This window comes from Trachemys scripta, chromosome 2 (assembly GCF_013100865.1).
Source record: "Trachemys scripta elegans isolate TJP31775 chromosome 2, CAS_Tse_1.0, whole genome shotgun sequence".
NCBI lineage: Eukaryota > Metazoa > Chordata > Testudines > Emydidae > Trachemys > Trachemys scripta.
The window spans coordinates 194,687,579-194,710,136 of NC_048299.1; the positions used below are offsets into that span (position 1 = coordinate 194,687,579).

The 22,558-nt window shown below is 42.1% G+C and overlaps 2 protein-coding genes across 8 annotated transcripts in view; both read left to right on the forward strand.

Annotated features, from left to right (window-relative positions):
* LOC117873342 (centrosomal protein of 290 kDa-like) overlaps positions 1-22,558 on the forward strand; it is a 23,842-nt gene continuing 1,284 nt past the window's right edge. The window contains exons 1-7 of one of the 6 annotated variants that reach the window (XR_004644696.1): positions 3-134; positions 2,948-3,087; positions 4,035-4,121; positions 11,390-11,480; positions 12,383-12,572; positions 13,609-13,706; positions 19,492-19,630. Coding sequence is in view for 5 of the 6 variants with exons in the window: in XM_034762593.1 (XP_034618484.1) it covers positions 102-134; positions 2,948-3,087; positions 4,035-4,121; positions 11,390-11,480; positions 12,383-12,572; positions 13,609-13,706; positions 16,620-16,772 (792 nt within the window). In the remaining variant the exon portion in view is untranslated. The other 5 variants (XM_034762593.1, XM_034762594.1, XM_034762598.1 and 2 more) reach the window with 5 other exon arrangements.
* The window catches only part of MPPE1 (metallophosphoesterase 1), a 25,812-nt gene continuing 20,587 nt past the window's right edge, over positions 17,334-22,558 (forward strand). The window contains exon 1 of one of the 2 annotated variants that reach the window (XM_034762592.1): positions 17,334-18,694. The gene's annotated coding sequence lies outside the window, so the exon portion shown is untranslated. The other variant, XM_034762591.1, reaches the window with a different exon arrangement.

The window sequence follows — 22,558 nt, forward strand, 5'->3', positions numbered from 1 at the left end:
CCGTTGGAAAGAGCGGACGCGCGTTGCAGGGGGAGGGATTTCTTTAGTCCCCGCCCCTTGCTCGTGCACGGGGGGGCGGGGTGGCCTCTCCTCTGGGGCCCATGGAGCTGCCCACCATCCACAAGTGTCTCCAAGTGAGTGAGCCGCGGAGGCTCGGGGGGCGGATGCCTGCGAGGGGCGCTGAGGCACCGAAGGGGCGGGTGGTTCCCAGATTCAGCGCCTCAGCGGCCGGCGGGGCGATACTGGCCCGGCTGCGCCTGTGAAAGGCGGCGCTGGCTGAGGTGCTGCTCCTCAGTGGCCACGGCCGAGTCCCCGCTGCTCCTCCAAGGCAGAACGGGCCTTGTGGCTGCCGTAGCAACGCCCCCGCTCCCGCGCCACCAGCCGCGTGCCAGTTTGGTGGGAAACGGTCTCACGTGCCGCGGCTGCCTGGGCCGGGGGGGGGGTGCTCCCGTCCCGCGCTGGGCAGCGCTCTGTGGATTGGCGCTTTCACTGTGCCCCCCCCGCCTGGGCTCAGCTAATTCGTAACCCCCCGTTTGGGACTTTCGCACCGCGCCGGGGGTGAAAAACCCTCTTCAGCTGGGGAACTATGAGTGTAAACCACAAGCACTGGCGGGGGGGCTTGGAGGCCCGGGTATTCCTCCATACTCGTTTTATCTGCCCCTTCCCCCAGTTACCCAGACTGCAAGTCCATAGTGTTGTTATTCTTTACCGTTGATGTACAGTATGCGCTACTGTTAGCTGCGTTTTCCACAACATGATAAATCTAGGTACCTGCTTAAGGACCAAGTCCATCGAGTCACTTTACTCACATAACCCTGATTCATCAAAGTACTGAAACATATGCCTACTTTGGTCTCAGAGTTCAGTGGGATTATTTCCAGACTAAAGTTAGAATTGTACATTTTTTGCAAAATCAGGCTCCTAATTCCAGTCATGCAATTGGTTCCATAGGGGTCAGCCTGCATGGATATAATTAGGACCAGGTGCTTAGTTTGTAACTACCTTTAGGATAAAAGGAGATGAACACATTAATTGCTCACAGTGACCACTTGGCATTTAAATGGTTAAGCTATTTATGTTGTTTTCATTGTGTTTATTTAGCTCTTGCATGTTTCCAACATCTTAAATTGCTCTCTTGCTGATTAGAAGATGAAGTGTATGATGCTGTTATTTATAACAGCTGAACATAAACTTCTTAAGATCTACCAATCTAGTTACCATTTGGATTTACAATATCCTAATTCATGTAAAAAACAAACCAAACCCATTTGAAGTGTACTTTTTTATTTTTAAAACTTGTCTTATAATAAACTTATGACCCTGATCCCACAAACACTTATGGCATCCTTAACTTTACTTGCTTGAGTATCCCAATTGACTTCAGTGTAACTACTTATGTATAAAGATAATCAAAATCATAAGTGTTTACAGAAATAAGCCTAATCATATTAGAATAGTTGGCTGGGGAACAGTACTGCAGAAAAGGATCTTGGGGTTTCAGTGGATCACAGATTGAAAATGAGTCAACAGTGTGATGCTGTTGCAAAAAAGGCAAATGTCATTCTGGGACATACTAACAGGAGTGCCAGGTGTAAGTCATGGCAGGTAATTCTTCTTCTCTGCTTGACATTGATAGGGCCTTAGCCAGAGTACTATGTCCAGTTTGGGATACCACATTTAAAAAGTGTGAACAAATTGGAGAGAGTCCAGAGGGGAGCAAAAAAACCAACCAAACAAAAAACGACTTGGAAAATATGAGAGTGAAAGAATTGGGCATGTTTGGTCTAGAGAAGAGAAGACTGAGGACATGGACATGAGAGTCTTGTATATGTAAAATCTTACAATAAAGAGAACGGTGATCAGTTGGTCTCTGTGTCCACTGAGTGTAGGAAAAGAAGCAATCATTTTAGTTTGTAGCAAGGGAGATTTGGGTTAGATATTAGAAAATTTTTCCTAACGATAAAGACAGTTAAGCAGTGGAATAAGCTACTTAGGTGAAAATAATATAAATATATAAAGTGCTTTTCATCCTAAAGCTATTTATATACCAAGAGCTTCAATGGGACTAATCATTTATAAAGCTTAATGGGGGAGAGATAGCTCAGTGGTTTGAGCATTGGCCTGCTAATGCTCGGGTTTTGAGTTCTATCCTTGAGGGGGCTATTTAGGGAACTGGATAAAAATCTGTCTTGGGATTGGTCCTGCTTTGAGCAGGAGGTTGGACTAGATGACCTCCTGAGGTCCCTTCCAACCCTGGTATTCTATGATTCTGTGATAAGCACAAGTGTGTCTGCAGAATTGGGGCCTATGTTTCAAAGTATAGTCCAACACAGCAGTTCTCAAACTTCATTGCATCGTGAGCCCCCTTCTGACAACAAAAATTATTACATGACCCCAGGAGGGCGGACCGAAGCCCGAGCCCACCCCAGTCCTGCTGACCCGAGCTGTGGGGGTGCACAAAGACTTCTGCCCTGAGCAGGAGGCATGTAACCTTAGCCTGCCTTTCCAGGGATGAAAGGCCCTGGGCGGTGGGGCTCAGGCTTTGGCTTTGGCCCTAGCAAGTCTAATACCAGCCCTTGGGGTCCTGACCCACAATTTGAGAACCTCTGGCAACAGCATGCATATCTTCTCCCTCTTCTCTGTGTATAGAAACATATTTTTCACTTGATGCACTGACAAAATAGAAGCATTTGGTACTGATTAACTAAACTGTACAGAGGATATTATATCTTTTGTGTAAATCCTAAGGAAAGTGTGTTCGGGTTCATTCTCCATAAAAATATTAAGCCAATGGCTTTCTGAAGTACCTTGCTTTATGCATATGAGTGACCCAGGGTAAACATACTGGGGTTTATAAAAATGAATGTTAATCAGAAATGTTAGGAACCCACATTAATATAGCATTTGAAAATTTCATTTGGTAAAATGTTTTTCTCTTACTTTCCAGCTCAATAATGAAAACGAACAGCTACTTAGGAAGCTGAAAAGGCTGCGTAGAAAAAATCAACAGCTAGAAAATGATTTGGCTCAGATCCAGGAGAAACTGCATCTGGAGCAGTTAATGCATGACTATGTCACAAGCAGAGAGTAAGAATTATTATTTCCCTGGATTAAAGTTTCGATTTGAGACTAGGACCTGTATGCAGGGATGACATTGCCATGCAGAACTTGGGTACTTGTCCCCTGATGCCATCTTTTAGATCAGGGATTCTCAACCTTTTTCTTTCTGAGGCCCCCCAACTCCACGGCCCAGCTGTTTTTTTTGCATATAAAAGCCAGGGCCAGCGTTAGGGGATAGCAAGCAGAGCAATTGCCCCGGGGCCCCATGCCACAGGGGGCTCTGCAAAGCTAAGTTGCTCGGGATTCAGCTCCGGATGGCTGGGCTTGGAGCCCCAGGCTTCAGCACTATGCGGTGGGGCTTCGGCTTTCTGCCCTGGGCCCCAGCAAGTCTAATGCTGGCCCTGTTTTGGCAGACCCCCCCGAAACTTGCTTGTGGCCCCCAAGGGGACCCCAGAGCCCTGGTTGAGAACCACTGGTTTAGATGAGCCATTAAACATAATTTGTTCTGTTTATCTTTGTTGGCGGTCCGTGCAAGGAAAAAAAGGGATGATAAAAGTCTTGGGGCACTGCTCAAAAAAGAGTAGAGGGCAAGCCTGGTGCTCTGGACAAAATTCACACTGTCAATGCAACAGCAAGTTCTAATATCTATCTCTATGTATGTGGCTGCTGCGTTTGCTTACTCAGTGTGAAACCAGTATCCAACTTAGTGTAAAGTGCTCTATGTTTATTTACCATCAAAATATCCATCAGTGAGTGTAATGTGCAATACTTTAAATATGTGCAGTATTTTCAGGAGGACTTTCCATACAGAGTGAAAAACATGAGAAGTGTAAACTTGTATTTTGAGGTCAAAGGAAAAAATGTCTTCATTTATCCTTCCTACTTTAAAATGTCGCATCACAGTTCTGAAATCTGTTTGCATTGTTGAGTGGGAGAGAGACCATCCTTAAGCTGTTGCATTTATTTCAATTAAGTGTTCAGGTTCAAACAGAATCCCACTTATGGCACGAGGGAGATGGCAGTCACAACAAGGAAATGAAAGTAGCAAGCAAAAGTGCTAGGTAAGTTCTTCTGGGGACTTGCTTATTTGCAAGGTTAATGAAGCATGTCTTCTCTTACTGGAACTAGCATACTTTAAGGAATTTATATGGTGATTCACTTCTCTTGGGTAGAATATGGAGTATATTATTCATGAGAAATGTCATGGGTATATTAGATGTTGCTTGGAAGTAACTTTCAGTGTGTTTGAGGGAATTCAAATTCCTACATTATGCTATAGAAATGAAAATTCATTTTGTTTAAGTGTTGAGAAAGGGAATGCTTTGACAATGCTTCAGACAATGAAAGTAGAGAAAAATATATAAGGCTTGAGTAGAAATTTTCTCCACAACTCACTCACTTGGGAAAAATAGAAGGATGTGAGGAAGCTTAGGGAAAAATGGAAAGAAGTTAGGAAGCTTGTGTAGAGGAGAAAGATAAATGACATAATTTGAGGTTAGGAATCTAGAAGTATTAAATGTAAGTCATTCGTTGGACAGTGCACTGTCCAATATAAAACCACAGCAGTTAAATCATCCTATTGCTTTAGTCTGTTATTTTTTGAACAGGAAGTGATTTATTTTACATTGGGGTTTGTGAGTTATTTCTGGATGTAAATTCTCATAACTGGCTTGTGATGTGAAGGGTACAGTTTTAGTTCAGTTCCCAGAAGGAGCATTAAGGCTGTCATCATGCTATTTGTAGTGCATACAGGGGCTGCTTTGCTTGCACGGAGCCCTATTAAGTTCATTGGGACTCCATATAGTGTAGCAGTCCATTCATGCTCTATCAGTTGCAGGATTGGAGTCTTACATTTTATTTGTCAAGGTTTTGGATCAAATTAAAGATTTGAATACATATTTTGTAGGACAATAGTTATTGGGAAGTCACCAAGAATTTGCCTAAGTGGTTGGAATTCTCCTACCTTTGCTAATATCAAATGTTCATAATTAAAAATCCCTTTCACTGAAGTCTGAATTATATACAGTAGTTCCATTGACAAGAAGGAAGGAGACAGAGCCAATATGTTGATAAATGGTTTGCTTTTTCAGCACTTAAAATGAATCTAATTTATACGGTGTTTCTACTATTTTCACTATTTTCTCTATAATAGTTCATGATTATCCTTATTAAGGAGATAGTTGTAATGCATGTGTGGTAATGTTTGTCCTCCTGTCTTTTTATTGCACTATTAAAACTTGTTAGGTGAAATAGGAAACAACACACGCATGCAGTCATATTTGACTTTATAGGTGAAATGTAAAAAAATAAAATCTTATACACCCTGAATATTTCTCACTCTCTCTTCTCTAACTCTAGCTATGAGGTGTTTCTGTGAAAGTTAATAAAATATGTTTAATATGCCAAACATTCAGTATAAGCACCCTATGTTTCATAAGACTGAGAAATAACTTTATCCATAAGAAACCTTCAGCGTTTGTATGTACAGGTTTATAGAAAATGGAGGTTTTATCATAGGATATGTCTACACTACAGGATTAATCTGAATTTATATAATTCAAATTTTGGAAACAGATTGTATAAAGTCGAATGTATGCGGCCACACTAAGCACATTAATTCGGTGGTGTGCGTCCATGTACCAGGGCTAGGGTCGATTTCCGGAGTGTTGCACTGTGGGTAGTTATCCCATAGCTATTCCATAGTTCCCGCAGTCTCCCCCGCCCATTGGAATTCGGGTTGAGATCCCAGTGCCGGATGGGGCAAAAAACATTGTCACAGGTGCTTCTGGGTACAGCCTCACCCCTCCCTCCATGAAAGCAACGGCAGACAACCATTTCGCGCCTTTTTTCCTGGGTGAACACTGCAGGCTCCATACCACGGCAAGCATGGAGCCTGCTCAGCTCAAGACAGCAGTCATGAACATTGTAAACACCTCGCGCGTTCTCGTGCAGTTTATGCTGAGCCAGGACCAGAAAAACGAGGCGAGGAGGAGGCAGCGACGGCAGCGCAGCGACAAGTGTGATGAGGACATGGACATGGACACAGAATTGTCTCAAACTGCGGGCCCCGGTTCTTTGGAGATCATGTTGTTAATGGGGCAGGTTCTATCCGTGGAACGCCGATTCTGGGCCCGGGAAACAAGCACAGACTGGTGGGACCGTATAGTGTTGCAGGTGTGGGACGATTCCCAGTGGCTGCGAAACTTTCGCATGCGTAAGGGCACTTTCATGGAACTTTGTGACTTGCTGTCCCCTGCCCTGAAGCGCCAGAATACCAAGATGAGAGCAGCCCTCACAGTTGAGAAGCGAGTGGCGATAGCCCTGTGGAAGCTTGCAACGCCAGACAGCTACCGGTCAGTCGGGAATCAATTTGGAGTGGGTAAATCTACTGTGGGGGCTGCTGTGATGCAAGTAGCCAAAGCAATCACTGAGGTGCTGCTACGAAAGGTAGTGACTCTGGGAAATGTGCAGGTCATAGTGGATGGCTTTGCTGCAATGGGATTCCCTAACTGTGGTGGGGCGATAGATGGAACCCATATCCCTATCTTGGCACTGGAGCACCAGGGTACCCAGTACGTAAACCGCAAGGGGTACATTTCAGTGGTGCTGCAAGCACTTGTGGATCACAAGGGACGTTTCACCAACATCAACGTGGGCTGGCAGGGAAGGGTTCATGATGCTTGCATCTTCAGGAACACTAATCTGTTTAAACGGCTGCAGCAAGGGACTTACTTCCCGGACCAGAAAATAACCATTGGGGATGTTGAAATGCCAATAGTTATTCTTGGGGACCCAGCCTACCCCTTAATGCCATGGCTCATGAAGCCATACACAGGCAGCCTGGACAGGAGTCAGGAGCTGTTCAACTACAGGCTGAGCAAGTGCAGAATGGTGGTGGAATGTGCATTTGGCCGTTTAAAAGGTTGCTGGCAATCATTACTGACTTGCTCAGACCTCAGCAAAACCAATATCCCCATTGTTATTTCTGCTTGCTGTGTGCTCCACAATTTCTGTGAAAGTAAGGGGGAGACCTTTATGGCGGTGAGGCTGAGGCAAATCGCCTGTCTGCTGATTACGCGCAGCCAGACACCAGGGCGATTAGAAGAGCACACCAGGAAGCGCTGTGCATCAGAGAAGCTTTGAAAACCAGTTTCATGATTGGCCAGGCTACAGTGTGAAATTTCTGTTTGTTTCTCCTTCATGAAAACCCGCCCCCTTTATTGACTCATTCTCTGTAAGGAACCCACCCTCCCCCTTCCCCCAGCTTGCTTTCAAAGGAAATAAAGTCACTATCGTTTAAAAATCATGTATTCTTTATTAATTGATTATAAAAAGAGGGAGAGAATCCGGGTGGGGTTTGGGAGGAGGATCAGCGGGAAGGAAAAGGCCACTAAAAAAAGGTTAAAAAAATGACAGCCTTTTGCTTGGGCTGTCCACTGGGGTGGAATGGGAGGGTGTACGGAGCCTCCTCCCCCGCGTTCTTACATGTCTGGGTGAGGAGGCTATGGAACATGGTGAGGGCGGAGGGGGGTTATACAGGGGTTGTAGAGGCACTCTGTTATCCTGCTGCCATTCCTGAAGCTCCACCAGACGCCGGAGCATGTCTGTTTGCTTACGCAGCAGCCCCAGCGTTGCATCCTGCCTCCTCTGATCTTCCTGCCGCCACCTCTCATCTCGAGCGTCCCTCCTGTCCTCACGTTGGTCCCTCCTGTCCTCACGTTCACTAGCTTCTTTCCTATACTTTGAAACCGTGTCCTTCCACTCATTCAGATGAGCTCTTTCACTGCGGGTGGATTCCATGATTTCTGCAAACATCTCGTCTTGCGTCTTCTTTTTCCGACGCCTTATCTGAGATAGCCTTCGGGACGGAGGAGGGAGGCTTGAAAAATTTGCAGCTGCTGGAGGGAGGGAAAAAAGGAGAGAATTTTTTAAAAAGATACATTTTGCAGAACAATGCTTATACTCTTTCACGGTGACCAACACTATTCACATTACATAGCACATGTGATTTCTGTGCAAGGTCGCATTTTGCCTCTTAATATTGAGTGCCTGTGGCTTTGCTGCTAGAGATCACAGATCTCCCCTTTCCCACATACCAAGCAAAGCCCATTGAGTGCTGCGGTTTTCCTGTTAACCTTCAGCAGCAGAAAACAAACTAACTCCCCTCATCCAATTCTCTGGATGATCGCTTTATCCCTCCCCCCACCGCGTGGCTGGTATCAGGGAAGAGCCCTGCAGGAACCAAACTAACAACCCCCACCCTGCCATGAATTCTCTGGGATGATCGCTTTACCCCTCCCCCCACCGCGTGGCTGGTATCAGGGAAGATCCCCGCTAGCCAAACGCGAAAAGCTCTGGGCCAATTCCCCGCCCCCCACGCTTGGCTAACTGCAGGGAAGAATTTCTTTTCAGCCACAGGCAAACAGCCCAATAGGAACGGCCACCTCTGTCCCCTTAATTAAATTCCCGTATTTCAACCAGGTTACCACGAGCGATATCACTCTCTTGAGGATTACACAGCGAGATAAAGAACGGATGTTGCTTGAATGCCAGCAAACACCGGGACCATACGCTGCCAGGCTTTGTCATGCATACCAGATTACTTGCTGCAAGCATGGTGTGGTCAAGTGTCCTACCATGGAGGACGGAATAAGGCTGCACTGCCCAGAAACCTTGTGGCAAGGCTTTTGGAGTACCTCCAGGAGAGCTTCATGGAGATGTCCCTGGAGGATTTCTGCTCCATCCCCAGACACGTTAACAGACTTTTCCAGTAGCTATACTGGCCGCGAATGCATCCCAAGTTCTCAGGGCAAAGTAATCATTAAAAAATGCTTGATTTTAAAACAAGTTTTATATTTTAAAAGGTAAACTCACCTGAGGTCCCTTCCATGGGGTCATGGTCTTGGATACTGGGTTGGGAGGGTACTTCAGTCAGGCTGAGAAAAAGATCCTGGCTGTTGGGGAGAACGGAGTGCTGGGTGCTCTCTGCAAGCTCCTCCTCCTCTTCCCCGTCTGCAGAATCCTCAGGTGTAGCTGATGAGATTATCCCCGCCTCGGAATCCACAGTCAGAGGTGGTGTAGTGGTGGCGGCCCCCCCTAGAACTGCATGCAGCTCAGCGTAGAAGCGGCATGTAAGCGGCTCTGACCTGGAGCGACCGTTTGCCTCCTTTGTTTTTTGATAGGCTTGTCTGAGCTCCTTGACTTTCACGCGGCACTGATCTGAGTCCCTATTGTGGCCTCTCTCCATCATGCCCTTGGAGATTTTTTCAAAAGTTTTGGCATTTCGTCTTTTCGAACGAAGTTCTGCTAGCACCGAATCCTCTCCCCATATAGCGATCAGATCCAGTACCTCCCGTATGGTCCATGCTGGTGCTCTTTTTCGATTATCGGCCTGCATGGTTACCTGTGCTGATGATCTATCTGTGGTCACCTGTGCTCTCCACGCTGGGCAAACAGGAAATAAAATTCAAATGTTCGCGGGGCTTTTCCTGTCTACCTGGCCAGTGCATCCGAGTTCAGATTGCTGTCCAGAGCGGTCACAATGGTGCACTGTGGGATAGCTCCCGGAGGCCAATACCATCGAATTGCGGCCACACTAACCCTAATTCGAAATGACAATATCGATTTTGGTGCTATTCCGGTCGTCGGGGTGGAGTACAGAAATTGATTTTAAGAGCCCTTTATTTTGAAATAAATGGCTTAGTTGTGTGGACGGGTGCAGGGTTAAATCGATTTAACGCTGCTAAATCTGAATTAAAGTCATAGTGTAGACCAGGGCAAAGTGTCTGTTTCAGAAAGCACAGGGTTCTTCACATAGCCAGTTGCATTTTGTTCTCAGTAAGAGCCCAATCCAATACCCACTGAAGTCAGTGACCTTTGAGTCAGGCTTGAATAGTCCAATCCTTAATCCATGAAGTAATTGGGTCTACTCATATGAGTAAGGGTTGCAGGTATGAACCATACATTACTGTTCTTTGTTGATGTGTAGCATACAGTTTTTTATGTGTATGTATTTTGGATTTATTTCGTATGAATGTTCGTATTTGAATGGGCATATTTCTTATACACAAGAATACCAATAATTCGGGTTATTACCTAAGATTATGCTCTATTTCTAGGAGTTAATGAACATATTAATGGTGTAATAGGAGAAACATCCATGCGTATTCACTAGTTCAGTGGTTTTCAAACTTTTTTTCTGGGGACCCAGTTGAAGAAAATTGTTGATGCCCACGACCCAACGGAGCTGGTGGTGAGGGGTTTAGGGTTTAGGGTGGTGCTCAGGGCTGGGCCAGAGGGTTGGGGTGTGGGGGTCCGGGCTGTGGGGTTGGGCCAGGAATGAGGGGTTCAGGGTATGGGAGGGGGCTCTGGGCTGGGGCAGGGGGTTGGGGTGCAGGAGGAGGTCAGGGCTCTGGGCTGGGGGTGCAGGCTCTGGGGTGTTGTCAGGGATGAGAGGCTTGGGGTGCAGGAAGGGATTCCGGGTTGGGAGGGGGGCTCAGGCCTGGGGCAGGGGGTTGGTATCTGGGAGGGGGTCAGGGCTGGGGCTGAGGGGTTTGGGGTGCAAGAGGGGCTCTGGATTTTGGGGGGGACTCAGGGCTGGAGCAGGGGGTTGGGGTGCAGGAGGGGGTCAGGGCTGGGCTGGGGAAGAGGGGTTTGGGCTGCAGGAGGGGCTCCGGGTTTGGGGAGGCTCAGGGCTGGAGTAGGGGGTTGGGGTGTGGGAGGGCTTTGGGCTGGGGGTGCAGACTCTGGGGTGGAGCCGGGGATGAGGGGTTTGGGGTGCAGGAAGGGGCTCCATGTTTGGGGGTGGGCTCAGGGCTAGGGCAAGGGATTGAGGCATGGGCATGGACTTATCTCCAGTGGCTCCCGGGCAATGGCACAACCGGGGTGCACCGCAGATCGCCCTGGAAGTGGCCAGCAGCTGGTCTGGGTCCTAGGCAACCAGAGTGCGGAGCTGGTGCTTGGGGCGGGGGCAGCACAAGGAGCCCTGTGGCCTCCCTGCCTAGAAGCCGGACCGCTGCTGGGGCACAGCGCAGTGTCGGAAAAGATAGGCACTAGTCTGCCTTAGCTGGGTGGCATCGCAAACGGGACTTTTAACATCCCGGTCGCGACCCATGGATTGAAAAATACTGCACTAGTTAATCTATGGACCTGATTTATGTAGACTCAGAGATATGAAATATAACTACAATCCAAAGGGTTTCCGTATAACTAACACATTACCAAATGTGAGCAGGCTTTTTTTTTTTTTTTAGGTTCTGGTATGAAGGAATAAAATGGTAGTTTGCATGCTATATTCAGCAATTCATACATTTTTTTTTTCTGTTATTAGAATACTTCAGATGTATAATAACCTGCAGAAACATTATGACAGAGAAATCAAAATAAACCAGGAACAAAGTGAAACAATTAAAAATCTCACTGTAAGTAGTGACTGTTCAGTTTATTTCAAATAATTTAATGTGACACTTAAGGATAAGTTTTGAGCTTTTCTAATATTTATATAAATGGTCATGAATATTTCTCTTTTCATTCTCTCTTTAAATTTTCTCTCTTTTCCTTGTTGAGTTCACAGGTGAATGGTCTTATTTTGACTTTAAGAGTAAATTCTGTCACTGCTCTCTTCGGTCCACGACTTCAACGTTGATTGCCTTTAGGCTATTTTTGTAGATATTTGTAAGAACTGGCTCAATCTAACTGGAGTTAGTGTTCATTGTGTTGGGATAAACACCATTTTTGCTATTGCCAGAAAAAAGAGTTGCATAATTGTTAGTTTAAAAACTTCATATTAATATTTCATAGTTAAACAACAAAACAGATTTAAAAAATCCAGTTATGTAAATGTAGCCACTATATAGGGAAAATTGTTATAGTTTAGTATTTACTTTTAAAAATGTGGGACGTGCTGTATCTGACAATAGTACGTAATATTTCAAACTAATATTTCCCCAATACATTTAAATTCTTTAAGTGCCTCTTCAGATTTATGCACTCTGATTAATCATTTTTCAAAGTAAAGTGTCATGGTTGTTTGGCTGATATCAGTAAGTTCAGATCAGGACCAGTGTAAAATGTTTCATTTGTTTTTGTAGGAGGAGGGTTGGTATTTCTTATTTGTGTGTATGTATTTATAACCAATTTTTGAAAAAAATTGGTGTTTGCAGGATTTGCCTCTTATCCTCCATGGTTTTGCTGGTAAATTCTGTTAAATTTAGATACTGGGAGCTTTAAATTGGTGCTAAGAGATATTTCTAATCACATAAATCTGAGATTGAATTTTTTTGTACACTTCTGCTTTACATTTTCTATTTTTTTTTAAACATAGATTAAAATTCATGAGCTAGAGCATCAACTTCAACTACAAAAGCAAAGAATTGAGCAGCTGGAATGTAAAAAGGTCTCCCAGAAGGACAGCACTGTTTCTGGAGTAAGGACTCCAACAGCAGAGAGAGAAGTAACATTTTCTCATAGATGCATATGTAAAAAGAAGGAAGCCTGTTCTTGCAAATATTTAGGTAATAGCTATGTGTGGCAGTTTACAAAACAAACATTGACTCCCTGCTCTGATGCTTTTATACATGTCATTTCTCATCAAAGAGGATGCATTTCATCCTAAAACATAGGGCTCACTCAAGGCAACGTGCTTCATTTAGCCATTTTTCAAAGCTTAATAGCACTTCAGATACTACAATAAGGGCTATGTGAAAATGGCCCTCCTGATCAATAGATCTATGATTTAGTCTTACATTTTTTTATTTTAGTGACAAAAAACGTTTGCTGCTTTTTATTTTTGCTTAGACCTATAAAGCCAATGTAGCTCTGGGAAAGGAGCTGTAGTCTATATCTTGTGTATCAACTTTATTTACTATGTTATAGTCAGCTGTACCTGTACAAACCCATTGGAGGCAGTCTTGTTGCACAGGTATGCAGCTTCATACTTTTGACTTCAGAATCTTAATTTTTGGTGATGATGTATGAGGGAGAACCTAGCCAGATCTAACCTCTCCCCCCCCCCCCCTTTTTTTTTTTTTTTTTTTTACAGTAAACTGGTCACCTTTGTATGGAAGCTGAGACAAACCTAGACCCCACACAGTATAATTTTTATTTTCTAGAATAGAGCAGAGTGGAACAGGATTTCATCTAACTACTGGAGGAACCCATCAGAGGAATAGTTTATATATAGAGTGCCCAAACTACTGTGACATCAAGGTTTTTATTTAAAGCCAAGAACTCACTGCAATTCCAAAGTCCTCAAATCATGTGTGAGAGTAGAGTTTATGATTGTGGATAGAATGCTAGCAAAGCAAAAATCTCAGAATAGGCTTTTATAAAAATTTACATAAAAACTGTCCCACTGGCAGATCCTGTGATCTCGTAGTGGTTGGAAATGTGTAGGATCAAATTTTTAAAGGTAAATTATTTTTTTTCTAAAATACTGTTATGCAAATTACTGCTCATAACACCAAACACTGGATGTAGTATAATATGATTGACAGATGTGTGAGAAGTTAATTGTAATGATTAAAATATGAATTTTTAATTTGATTGTAGAGCTATTGCTGCTTGAGATTCAAAAGCTGAAGAAAAAAAATGAGAAGTTGTCTAGAGAAAGGAGAATGCAAAGAAATGAATTACCTGGATTAGACAAGGTAACTTCCTTTTAGGGTAAATTTCATAATAGACAAATTTATAAAACTAACTTCTTAGTGTATATTAGCCATAGAAGAAGTACTTGCTGTTGTACAAATGGACTCCAATATGTGTTTGCTTGTTAGCATTTAAAACGTCTTTGGTTTAATTTCCTCCATACACACTTGTTCAGGAAGAGGAGTAATTGGAATTCAGATGAACTTTTGCTTTTACCTGCTTGATTCTCTTGTGAACACGCTTTTATCTTGGGTGACTTCTGTCTCCAGTTCTCCACCTTCTTGATAAATCGAGAGATTATTTTCTCTGTGTTACAGAGAAACTGACTGAAGTGTAAATCGATTGACTTAGTTCTGCCCAACAGATAGATAATTGCATCGAGAACAAAAACAAATTTCCCAAACTAAGTATCCACTGCTGCTCTGTAATATTTGTGAGCAGAGGATTATTCTCCCATGGAGTTAATTATTCCTAGGGCAGGACTTTTCACTCTTCTTTGCTGGGCTGTTAAAATTGACATTTAGACCAAGGGGGAAGGGAGTTAGTGGGAAGTGTTCGTAATTCTTGAAATGAGATGGTAAGAGTTGGAGGGCTAATCTTACTGTTCATCTCAGTTATTGAAATATCCAGATGAAAGTTTTCTTCTTTTTAAGCAGCAAATTTCCTTTCAGTTTTTTTTTTTTAAAGATTTTTGTGTTTGCATAAAGCTAATGATTTCAGCTCGGTCCTTTTGATTGGAGGACAAACATTAATCCATTGGCTCTTGGACTGGGACATTTGTAGCACATGCTGGCATCATTGACGTTCAAATGATTTGGGAACTTAAGTCCAGTTAGCTGCTTTCGTAAATTTTATGCTCGGCGTTTAGAGAGTAATCCTAATAATTGTATAGTCATGAATGTTCGTTGAAGAATAAATTCAGATACTGATATAACTTTTCACTTGTTTTCAGTATTAACTTAGTGCTTCCTCTTGAAGGACGTACTACCTTGTCCTGTTATTCTTATCCGCTCCAACAGGTTTTCAGCTGGGTAGTACTTACAGATCCAGCAGGAAGTGATATTGGTGATTTATGGTGTGTGACTGTTTTTTAAGAATTGTTACGAATCAATATGGCCCAGCCTGATGTTTTATTTAGGAGGTAGGGTTACTACTGTGTGATTGAAAATCTCATATTTCAGATGAGAGATCTAACTGAGGACCTAAGTATTTGTCACTAAGGTTGTTATTACTGATATACCAGTAACTGAAAGTAGCTGATATACTAGTAGCTGTGATATCACATGGGCATGGCAGTCGGGCCACATAATCCACAGTCTATGCAGCCTTTCTCATACAACCAATATAACTGTTGCATGCAAATTAGCTATAGAGGAAGGGCAGTGATTGGTTGAGTTATCTCTGATATCACAATGGTCTAGGACTCGTGGCTTGGCATAGATACATGCCTACTGTAGCTACACACCACACAGGTGTAATTCATAAAATCAAAGTGGCTGAGAACATAAAAATTGGACAGTAAAACAGTGAATCTGGTGATATTCTGAACAAAAAGAGCTCTCAGCCATGCTTGTAGCTGTTTCTGTCTCCTCACGCTGACTCAATGGACATTGTAGGCTTCACAGTGACGTACAGAGTAACAATTGTGGAATTTTATTATACAGATGACTACAAGATGTGTGTGGCAGGTTACAAAACCAACATTGACTCCCTTCTCCAAAGCACTTAGTCAAAGTAAAAACAAGAGAAGAACACAGTAAAATCTGGAGGCATCTTTATCATGTAGTCTCTTTTGAAAGTAATAGATTCTGTGTCATCTTTCAAGCTAGTGTAATCTGGGTGATTACATTCTGCCTACTATTGCTAAACTTCCTCTGTAAGTGATTGGGATATGCTATTCTTTTTCTGTCCTAAACTCAATCTTTCAGATTGCCTGTGCAAGTCATTGCCTTGATTCCTCCATTACTGAAATCCGTATCCATACCTTAGTCTCCTCTCTCCTTGACTATTGCAGTTCCAGTCTTTATGGACTCACTCCTAACTCTCAGCTCTCCAGACTCCATGATGTGTGGAATTCTGCTGTCTGGCTTTTGCAAATACAGGGAAATGTAACTACATTTCCATTATCAGACGCCTCTTTTGGCTCCTGATTCACTTTGAGATCCCATTGAAACCCCTTTGGTTTTTAAAATTTTCACTGATTTGTTCCCTGTGTCTTTGTGGACTTTGTTTTCTCTCTTGAATCCATTTTACTATCTCTGTCCACACCACTGGGTTTGTGTGACTACCTTTCCTTCTTGCCATTTAGAACTACCTTTTTGTCTTTCTGCAACATTATCTCTTCTCTCCTTTCCTTCTCTCTTAATTTCTCTTGCTGCTATCGTATTTTTTACTTTAATTTTATTATTTGTCTGTAAAATATTTTGAAACTGTTTGTATGAAAGATGCGATATGTATACAAATTGTAGGCTGTTGTGCAGTATTGCAGTTAACTGTCACATCTCAGTTCAGATGTGGTTGCAGCCTCACTGGTGACCAAAGTGATTCCTATGTGTATAATTTGAAGAGTACTCTGAGGGTACGTCTACGCAGCCCACAGCAGTGAGTGTCAGAGCCCGAGTTGATAAACTTGATGTCGCTATGTAGATGGTTGTGTAGATGTTCCGGCTCCGGCTCTGAAGCCCACCTCCCTCACCAGGCTTCAGAGCCTGAGCTCTGGCCCCAGCTGCAATGTTTATGCAGCAGTTTTTAGCATGTTAGTGGAAGTTTGAGTCTATCGACTCGGGCTGTGAGACTCGCTGTGTCTGTAGGCTGAAGAAGGGGAAAATTTTGATGTATGACCATAACCTTCCAATGGCTAATGGGAAATGTAACGAGAAAAAAAAAAAAGATGAATACTGAATTTTCTTTTTTAGGAATTTTTCGACGAGATAGAAGATTTAAAGTATGCTCTACAAGAATCAATAAAACTGAATAATCAGTATGAAAAGTGCTTGAAACACATAAGTTCAACACATGGATTTGCTTTTGCCGCACCTTATACGACTATTACTAATTACAAAACTTAATTGAAATTAAACATTCCATTTAGATTTTTAATGTTGAATTCTCTCCCCAAAACACAGACCAACCTGGTTACCAGGTTAGCACTTCATTTTCCATAATAAAATCATGACTTCCTTGACTCTAACATGCAATTTTACAGTGTTCTGTATCTTTTACGATGACCTTGTGCCTTTGTTATATAGTTTTTGAATAAACTGTCCTTTTATCATTTTGTTTAGAAATTCAGTGGTTCTGTTTCATTTGTTTAAAATGGATGTTGCAGGAATAAATAATGTGCATTTTTTATAATCTTTGTATTTAAATTTGACTAATTGTCCAGCTTTGGCATTTTATTATGATAGACTTCATGGCCTTAGTCTTCAGTTGTGGTAGAAGATCAATGCAGCTGAGGAGGGGCATTGCAAAGGTGGTTTTAAGGTGCTGTGCAGTCAGATCATTTGGGTGCAGGGGAGCAGGAAACAACCTGCCCCCTCCCCACTATCCAAGGTCTGAAGTGCTACAGTAGCTCTATGCTACTTGAGCTTCAGTCCAAGCAGGCGAAATATCTGAAGGATTAGTGCCCTGGCTTTAGGGTTGCTTTGTGCTAGCAGTTGGATATAAAGCTGCCCTAACACAGCCTAGGATCTGGCCTATTATTTGTAAGTTCACTGAGGACGCAGTAACCCCAAATTCCTAGTTTGAGTTGGTCCCTTGAACATTTTACCCAGATGTTCCTAACTGCTGTCTTATTCTACGTGTTTGTTTACTCTTTTCATGACAGTTTTTTCCTTATTAAATAAAACAGCAACTATCTGTCCATCAATTGGCTGGTTTCTCAAGAGTGTTTTACAGAGAGACTCTTGGACAGATTTGAGGGAGGAGAAGATGGTGGATTTACATTTCAGTTTTGGGAAGGTGCTCCCCCATGTAAAGGGCAACATGGAAGAAGGTGCAGAGATGTTATGGTCAAATTCTTTATTTTTCCAAATTCATAGGGTGTCCCATATGAATCTTTTACCATTGTAAAAATATACAGCGAGGAGGAAACACCTCACAATGGAGTCATTCTTCTGTCATCCCTGGCAGAATCCTGCGGTTTGCAAAGTCTGCTGAATAATGCAGAAATCTTCATTATAATACATTGCCTCTGCCTGAGCTATTTAAAAAGAGTCAAGAAGGTGAAAACCTTGCTATCCCTTTTATCATACTGTCTTAAAACTTTCAAAACAACTATCGCGTCATCCCAGTCTCCACTCTTTTAGAATGAGAATAAGCACAAGTCCTTTAACCTTTCCTTAATTAGATTCTTCATCAAAGGTCTAGTTCTAAACAACACAATCATCTACGCTGGGATATCTAGTGGCAATATGATTGTCCTTTGATGTGGTTAAATCATAATTCCATTTGGCAGTGAGATGGGTCTAACTGCCTGTTAACTGTGACCTTCAAATCATTCTAATGCTACCTGTCAGAAAACAGCTATCCTGTAACCAGGGCTGCAAACATGGTGTGGATTTACTGTGGATCAATATACGACATCCAGTCTTCCTCAAAATAGCTTTGATAGTCGAAAAAGAGAGCAACTACAGCTGTGAACCAGCATTTCAGCTGCGATTGAAAACAGCCAACTAGAATTCAGCTGCAGCTGGCCAATGACAGAACCTCTGGGTTGAATTGTAAAACAGCCAATCCGGATCAGTGTTTCATTTGGCTAGTAAGAAGAGATGTCATGCTGCATTCCTGGCTGTTAGTGCCAATTATGCTCGGCTGGTCTCGCGATGTCCTTTCAGTAGAAGCAAACTGTAACCCAGAAATGTGTGCACAGATCAGACACCTGCGGCAGCCCTAAAATCTGCAGCACAGCTCCTAGAATAGCAACAGCCAGGAGCAGAAACACTGGAGCAAGTGGTATTGCAGAGAGGATTCGCCACCCCGTCTGTTGGGGGTATTGTTTTCTACTATTGCTGATGTCCTTTCAATGGCAGTTCCACCAGGAAGATAATTTTTGTGCACCTGGATTTTGGTTGTATTTTCCTGGATTATCGTTTGACTGAGGACTCGGCTCTTTCATCCCCTCTTCCCCGTAGCTCTTTGCGTGCAGATGCACTAGAGAAAGTTGATTTGTAAAATGTCTTTTAATGAAGAGAGAGGCTCCCGGAGAGCAGTAGAACAATGGTTATGAAACTAGGTTTTATTTGCCTTTTTTCTGTTAAGCATGGCGTGGATTTGTGAATGCGAAGGATCTTGAGGGTTTTTTTGCCTTCCATCTTTTACGTGCCTTAGTGCAACTCAAGTAACTTACTAACATTTTCTATTAAACCATATAATACTTTGGCAGCCCTTTGATAGTTTGTGGTTCCCTCGTAACAATCTATACAGCAGGAGGTAAAGGTGGAATCCTGGTATTAGAGAGAGGTACGATTTGCACGGTAAGGCTTTGTGTGGTATGTGCCTGCCTAACAAACGTTTCTGTTTTACACTTGTCTCTTCAATATGGAACATGCAAACAAGATCCTGTGGTTTTATAATGCTGACCTTGATTAAAATGCTAGGTAAGAATGATGTTAAAACAAGGGTAACCCGGCCTCATTTGTAGCTTCACAGCTCAGTGAGTTTGTAAAGTGGCCAATGGCTTTTTTTTTTCCCCCTTCCCTCTCTTGAAGCAGAGATTAGAGGTTTTTCTGTAATTGTAGTTTACTTTTCCAGTCATCTAAGTATATTTTATTGACCTGTTGTTCATAGATCTTTAGTTTCTGTGGTTCTGACACGGCCATGCTAGCACTGATGCTCTCAGCACCTTTCAGGATGGGGTCCCAGTGAGAAATATAAGCAATATGAAGAAAGACCTGACTGGCTGAAAGAAGAATGACTCCGTTGTGAGGTGTTTATCTACTGCTTCTATTAGACCTCCTTATTCCTTCTCCCTCCCCCCCCAATAATTTCAGATGTCTACTAAGGAAATTGGAGTTTTCACTAAAGGAAAGGGAAAATCGTTGCTCAAAGCTTATTGTTTCTGCTTGTTCTGATTTTTATACTAAGTAGCTTGCAGTATGTTTACAAAAACACAAAATCCACCACCTGGATTCTTCTGAGGTCAGGAAGAACTTCTCCTAAAGCCTTTTATCCACCATTGGGTGGATAAAAATGGATTTTTTCCCCCTCTACAAATCAGATTTAAAAAAAAATTAAATTTAGTGTTGTTTTCAAATAAACCTATGTGAAGAACTAAACTTACTGAAATAATTTAAGTAAAACATTCAAGTAGTACATGTTTGCTGCTGAAGTTTTAAAGAAACACCACTGAACTTCTGGATGTTCATTCAACTAGCTCATTTCAACTTTGAATGAATTAGTTACTGAAAAAGCAGAAAAGCTTATTGTGCAGAAGGATGAGATCTATTTGTTCTAAAATCTTGAAGTAGATATGCAGAAACAATTCATTATCTCACGCACCTTGTCTCTCTTTTTAAAATAAACAGTAAGTTTATCAAAACATGTTTTGCATTTAAAGCTTACTCACTCCCCCCTTATGTATCCAGAACATTTAAGGTAGCTATATTCAACTGATAATATTTTAAAAAGCTGGTTTTGTACACTTTTAATTGAATTCCAATTTCCATCCAAATGCTGCTTGACATAAATCACAAGTAAAAAAAATTAACCATAATCTAGTACAGGGGTAGGCAACCTATGGCATGCGTGCCGAAGGTGGCACGCAAGCTGATTTTCAGTGGCACTCACACTGCCCGGGTCCTGGCCACCAGTCCGGGGGGCTCTGCATTTGATTTAATATTGAATGAAACTTCTTAAACATTTTAAAAACCTTATTTACTTTACATACAACAATAGTTTAGTTACCGGTATATATTATAGACTTATAGAAAGAGACCTTCTAAAAACGTTAATATATATTATTGGTACGTGAAACCTTAAATTAGAGTGAATAAATGAAGACTCAGCACACCACTTCTGAAAGGTTGCCGACCCCTGATCTAGTAAATAAGAAAAGCATCAGTCATCATTTTCCAACATAAAAATGTAAACATTAAGAATCTGAATAAATGTATGTTAAACTATATAATTTCTTACACTAAATCTATAAATATTTATTTACCCTTCTAGTTAAGAAGTGCCAAATTTAGTGTGACAGCTATATTTCGTAGCAAATCAACATGTTTTAATGTCGATCAGCTTTTCTTTAGGAAAACAACTAAAAAGAACAAATGCAAAACAAGATTAAAATCAAAGATTTAAATCAAAGTTTCCTGTTTGATGATCGAAATCTGTAATTTAAATGAGTCTACTCTGACTGTTACGGAGATTTTTGTTCCTCCTTCTGAAATATCTGGTATTGGTCTCTGTCAGACACAGGGTACCAGATTAGACAGACCATTGATTTGCTTAATGTTGTAATTCCTGTGGTTCCTAAATTTAATTTGGGTCTAGGATGTTGCATTGCTGTTACAGTTCTTGTATCATAACTGAAGAATATCATATAACTATGCATTTTCTTCATAATATGGCTGTTGTTCCACAGGACAACTTGTGAGAGGTAATGACCCTATTCATAGTGTGAAGAAAGGGAGAAAATCAAGTTTTAACAGGTGACAACAAAGAGAAGAACAAAGAGGATATTTAGCATGTACTTGGGTATGCGTGGAGCTGTCTCCTGTATGAAACAGGACTGTGGAAGCTATTTTCTTGCTCATAATCTAGCCATATGTAGTTGAATGAACAGAAAATGTGCATTTGCAGGTTAGTTTATTGTGGCTGTTTGAGTGTTTTCTATCATCTAATGAGTGAACAGTTGCTGCATTTTGAGGTTTTTGCCGTTGCATTATTTCCTGCACTCCTCTAAAGCACATAGCAAAGATTGACCCACTACTGTTAACATATTAAGTGACATTGAAAAAGTATAGTCCTTGACCCAGACTGATGCCTGTTTGCTGTCTTGAAAAGATAATGTTTCTAAATATTGGTAACATTGACAAATCCATGTTTGAAAAGAGGTAACTTCGTGATCAGGTGTAGGCTTTCTTGAGAAAGTAAGATGCTTGTGGCATGTTGCCAATGTTAATTTTCTTTAAGGCAAGGACTTATTGAGAGGCTGTCTGGCCCACTGGTTTTAGAGCATTTGTAGTAGGAAGAGCTGAATTCTGTCCTGATTCTGTCAAAAGGGTGGTTTACTCAGAATTCCAATAAAACGCTCCCAGAACATCTGAAAAATGGCTACTGGCATGTCAGACCGAGCCATGGAGGATTCCAAAATTAGTGTATACCTTTGAAATGCCTCGTTTCTCCATCTGGGTAATGGTGCTCACCTGCCTTTTTCAAAATATTTAGATACCTATAGATAAAAGTTGAATGTAAGTACTAAGTATTACCATTATATGTTGTCTCCTAATACTTCAGAGCATAGGAAAGCAAATAATGAAATGTCCAATTCTCATCTTTAAAAGAAAGTGTGCATGTTTTTTTTACAGCTTTCCATTATAATAATGATGATAATAATGAATGGAGATATCTCATCTCCTAGAACTGGAAGGGACCTTGAAAGGTCATCGAGTCCAGCCCCCTGCTTTCACTAGCAGGACCAAGTACTGATTTTGCCCCAGATCCCTAAACAGCCCCCTCAAGGATTGAACTCACAACCCTGGGTTTAGCAGGCCAATGCTCAAACCACTGAGCTATCCCTCCCCCCCTAACATTGATTCAAATTTTCATTAATAAGTATTTAGAGAAACACTGTCACTTGTGCTCCTGTCCCAGTTAATACAATCTAAGTGGCTGTCTCTTAAAAGCAGGTGCT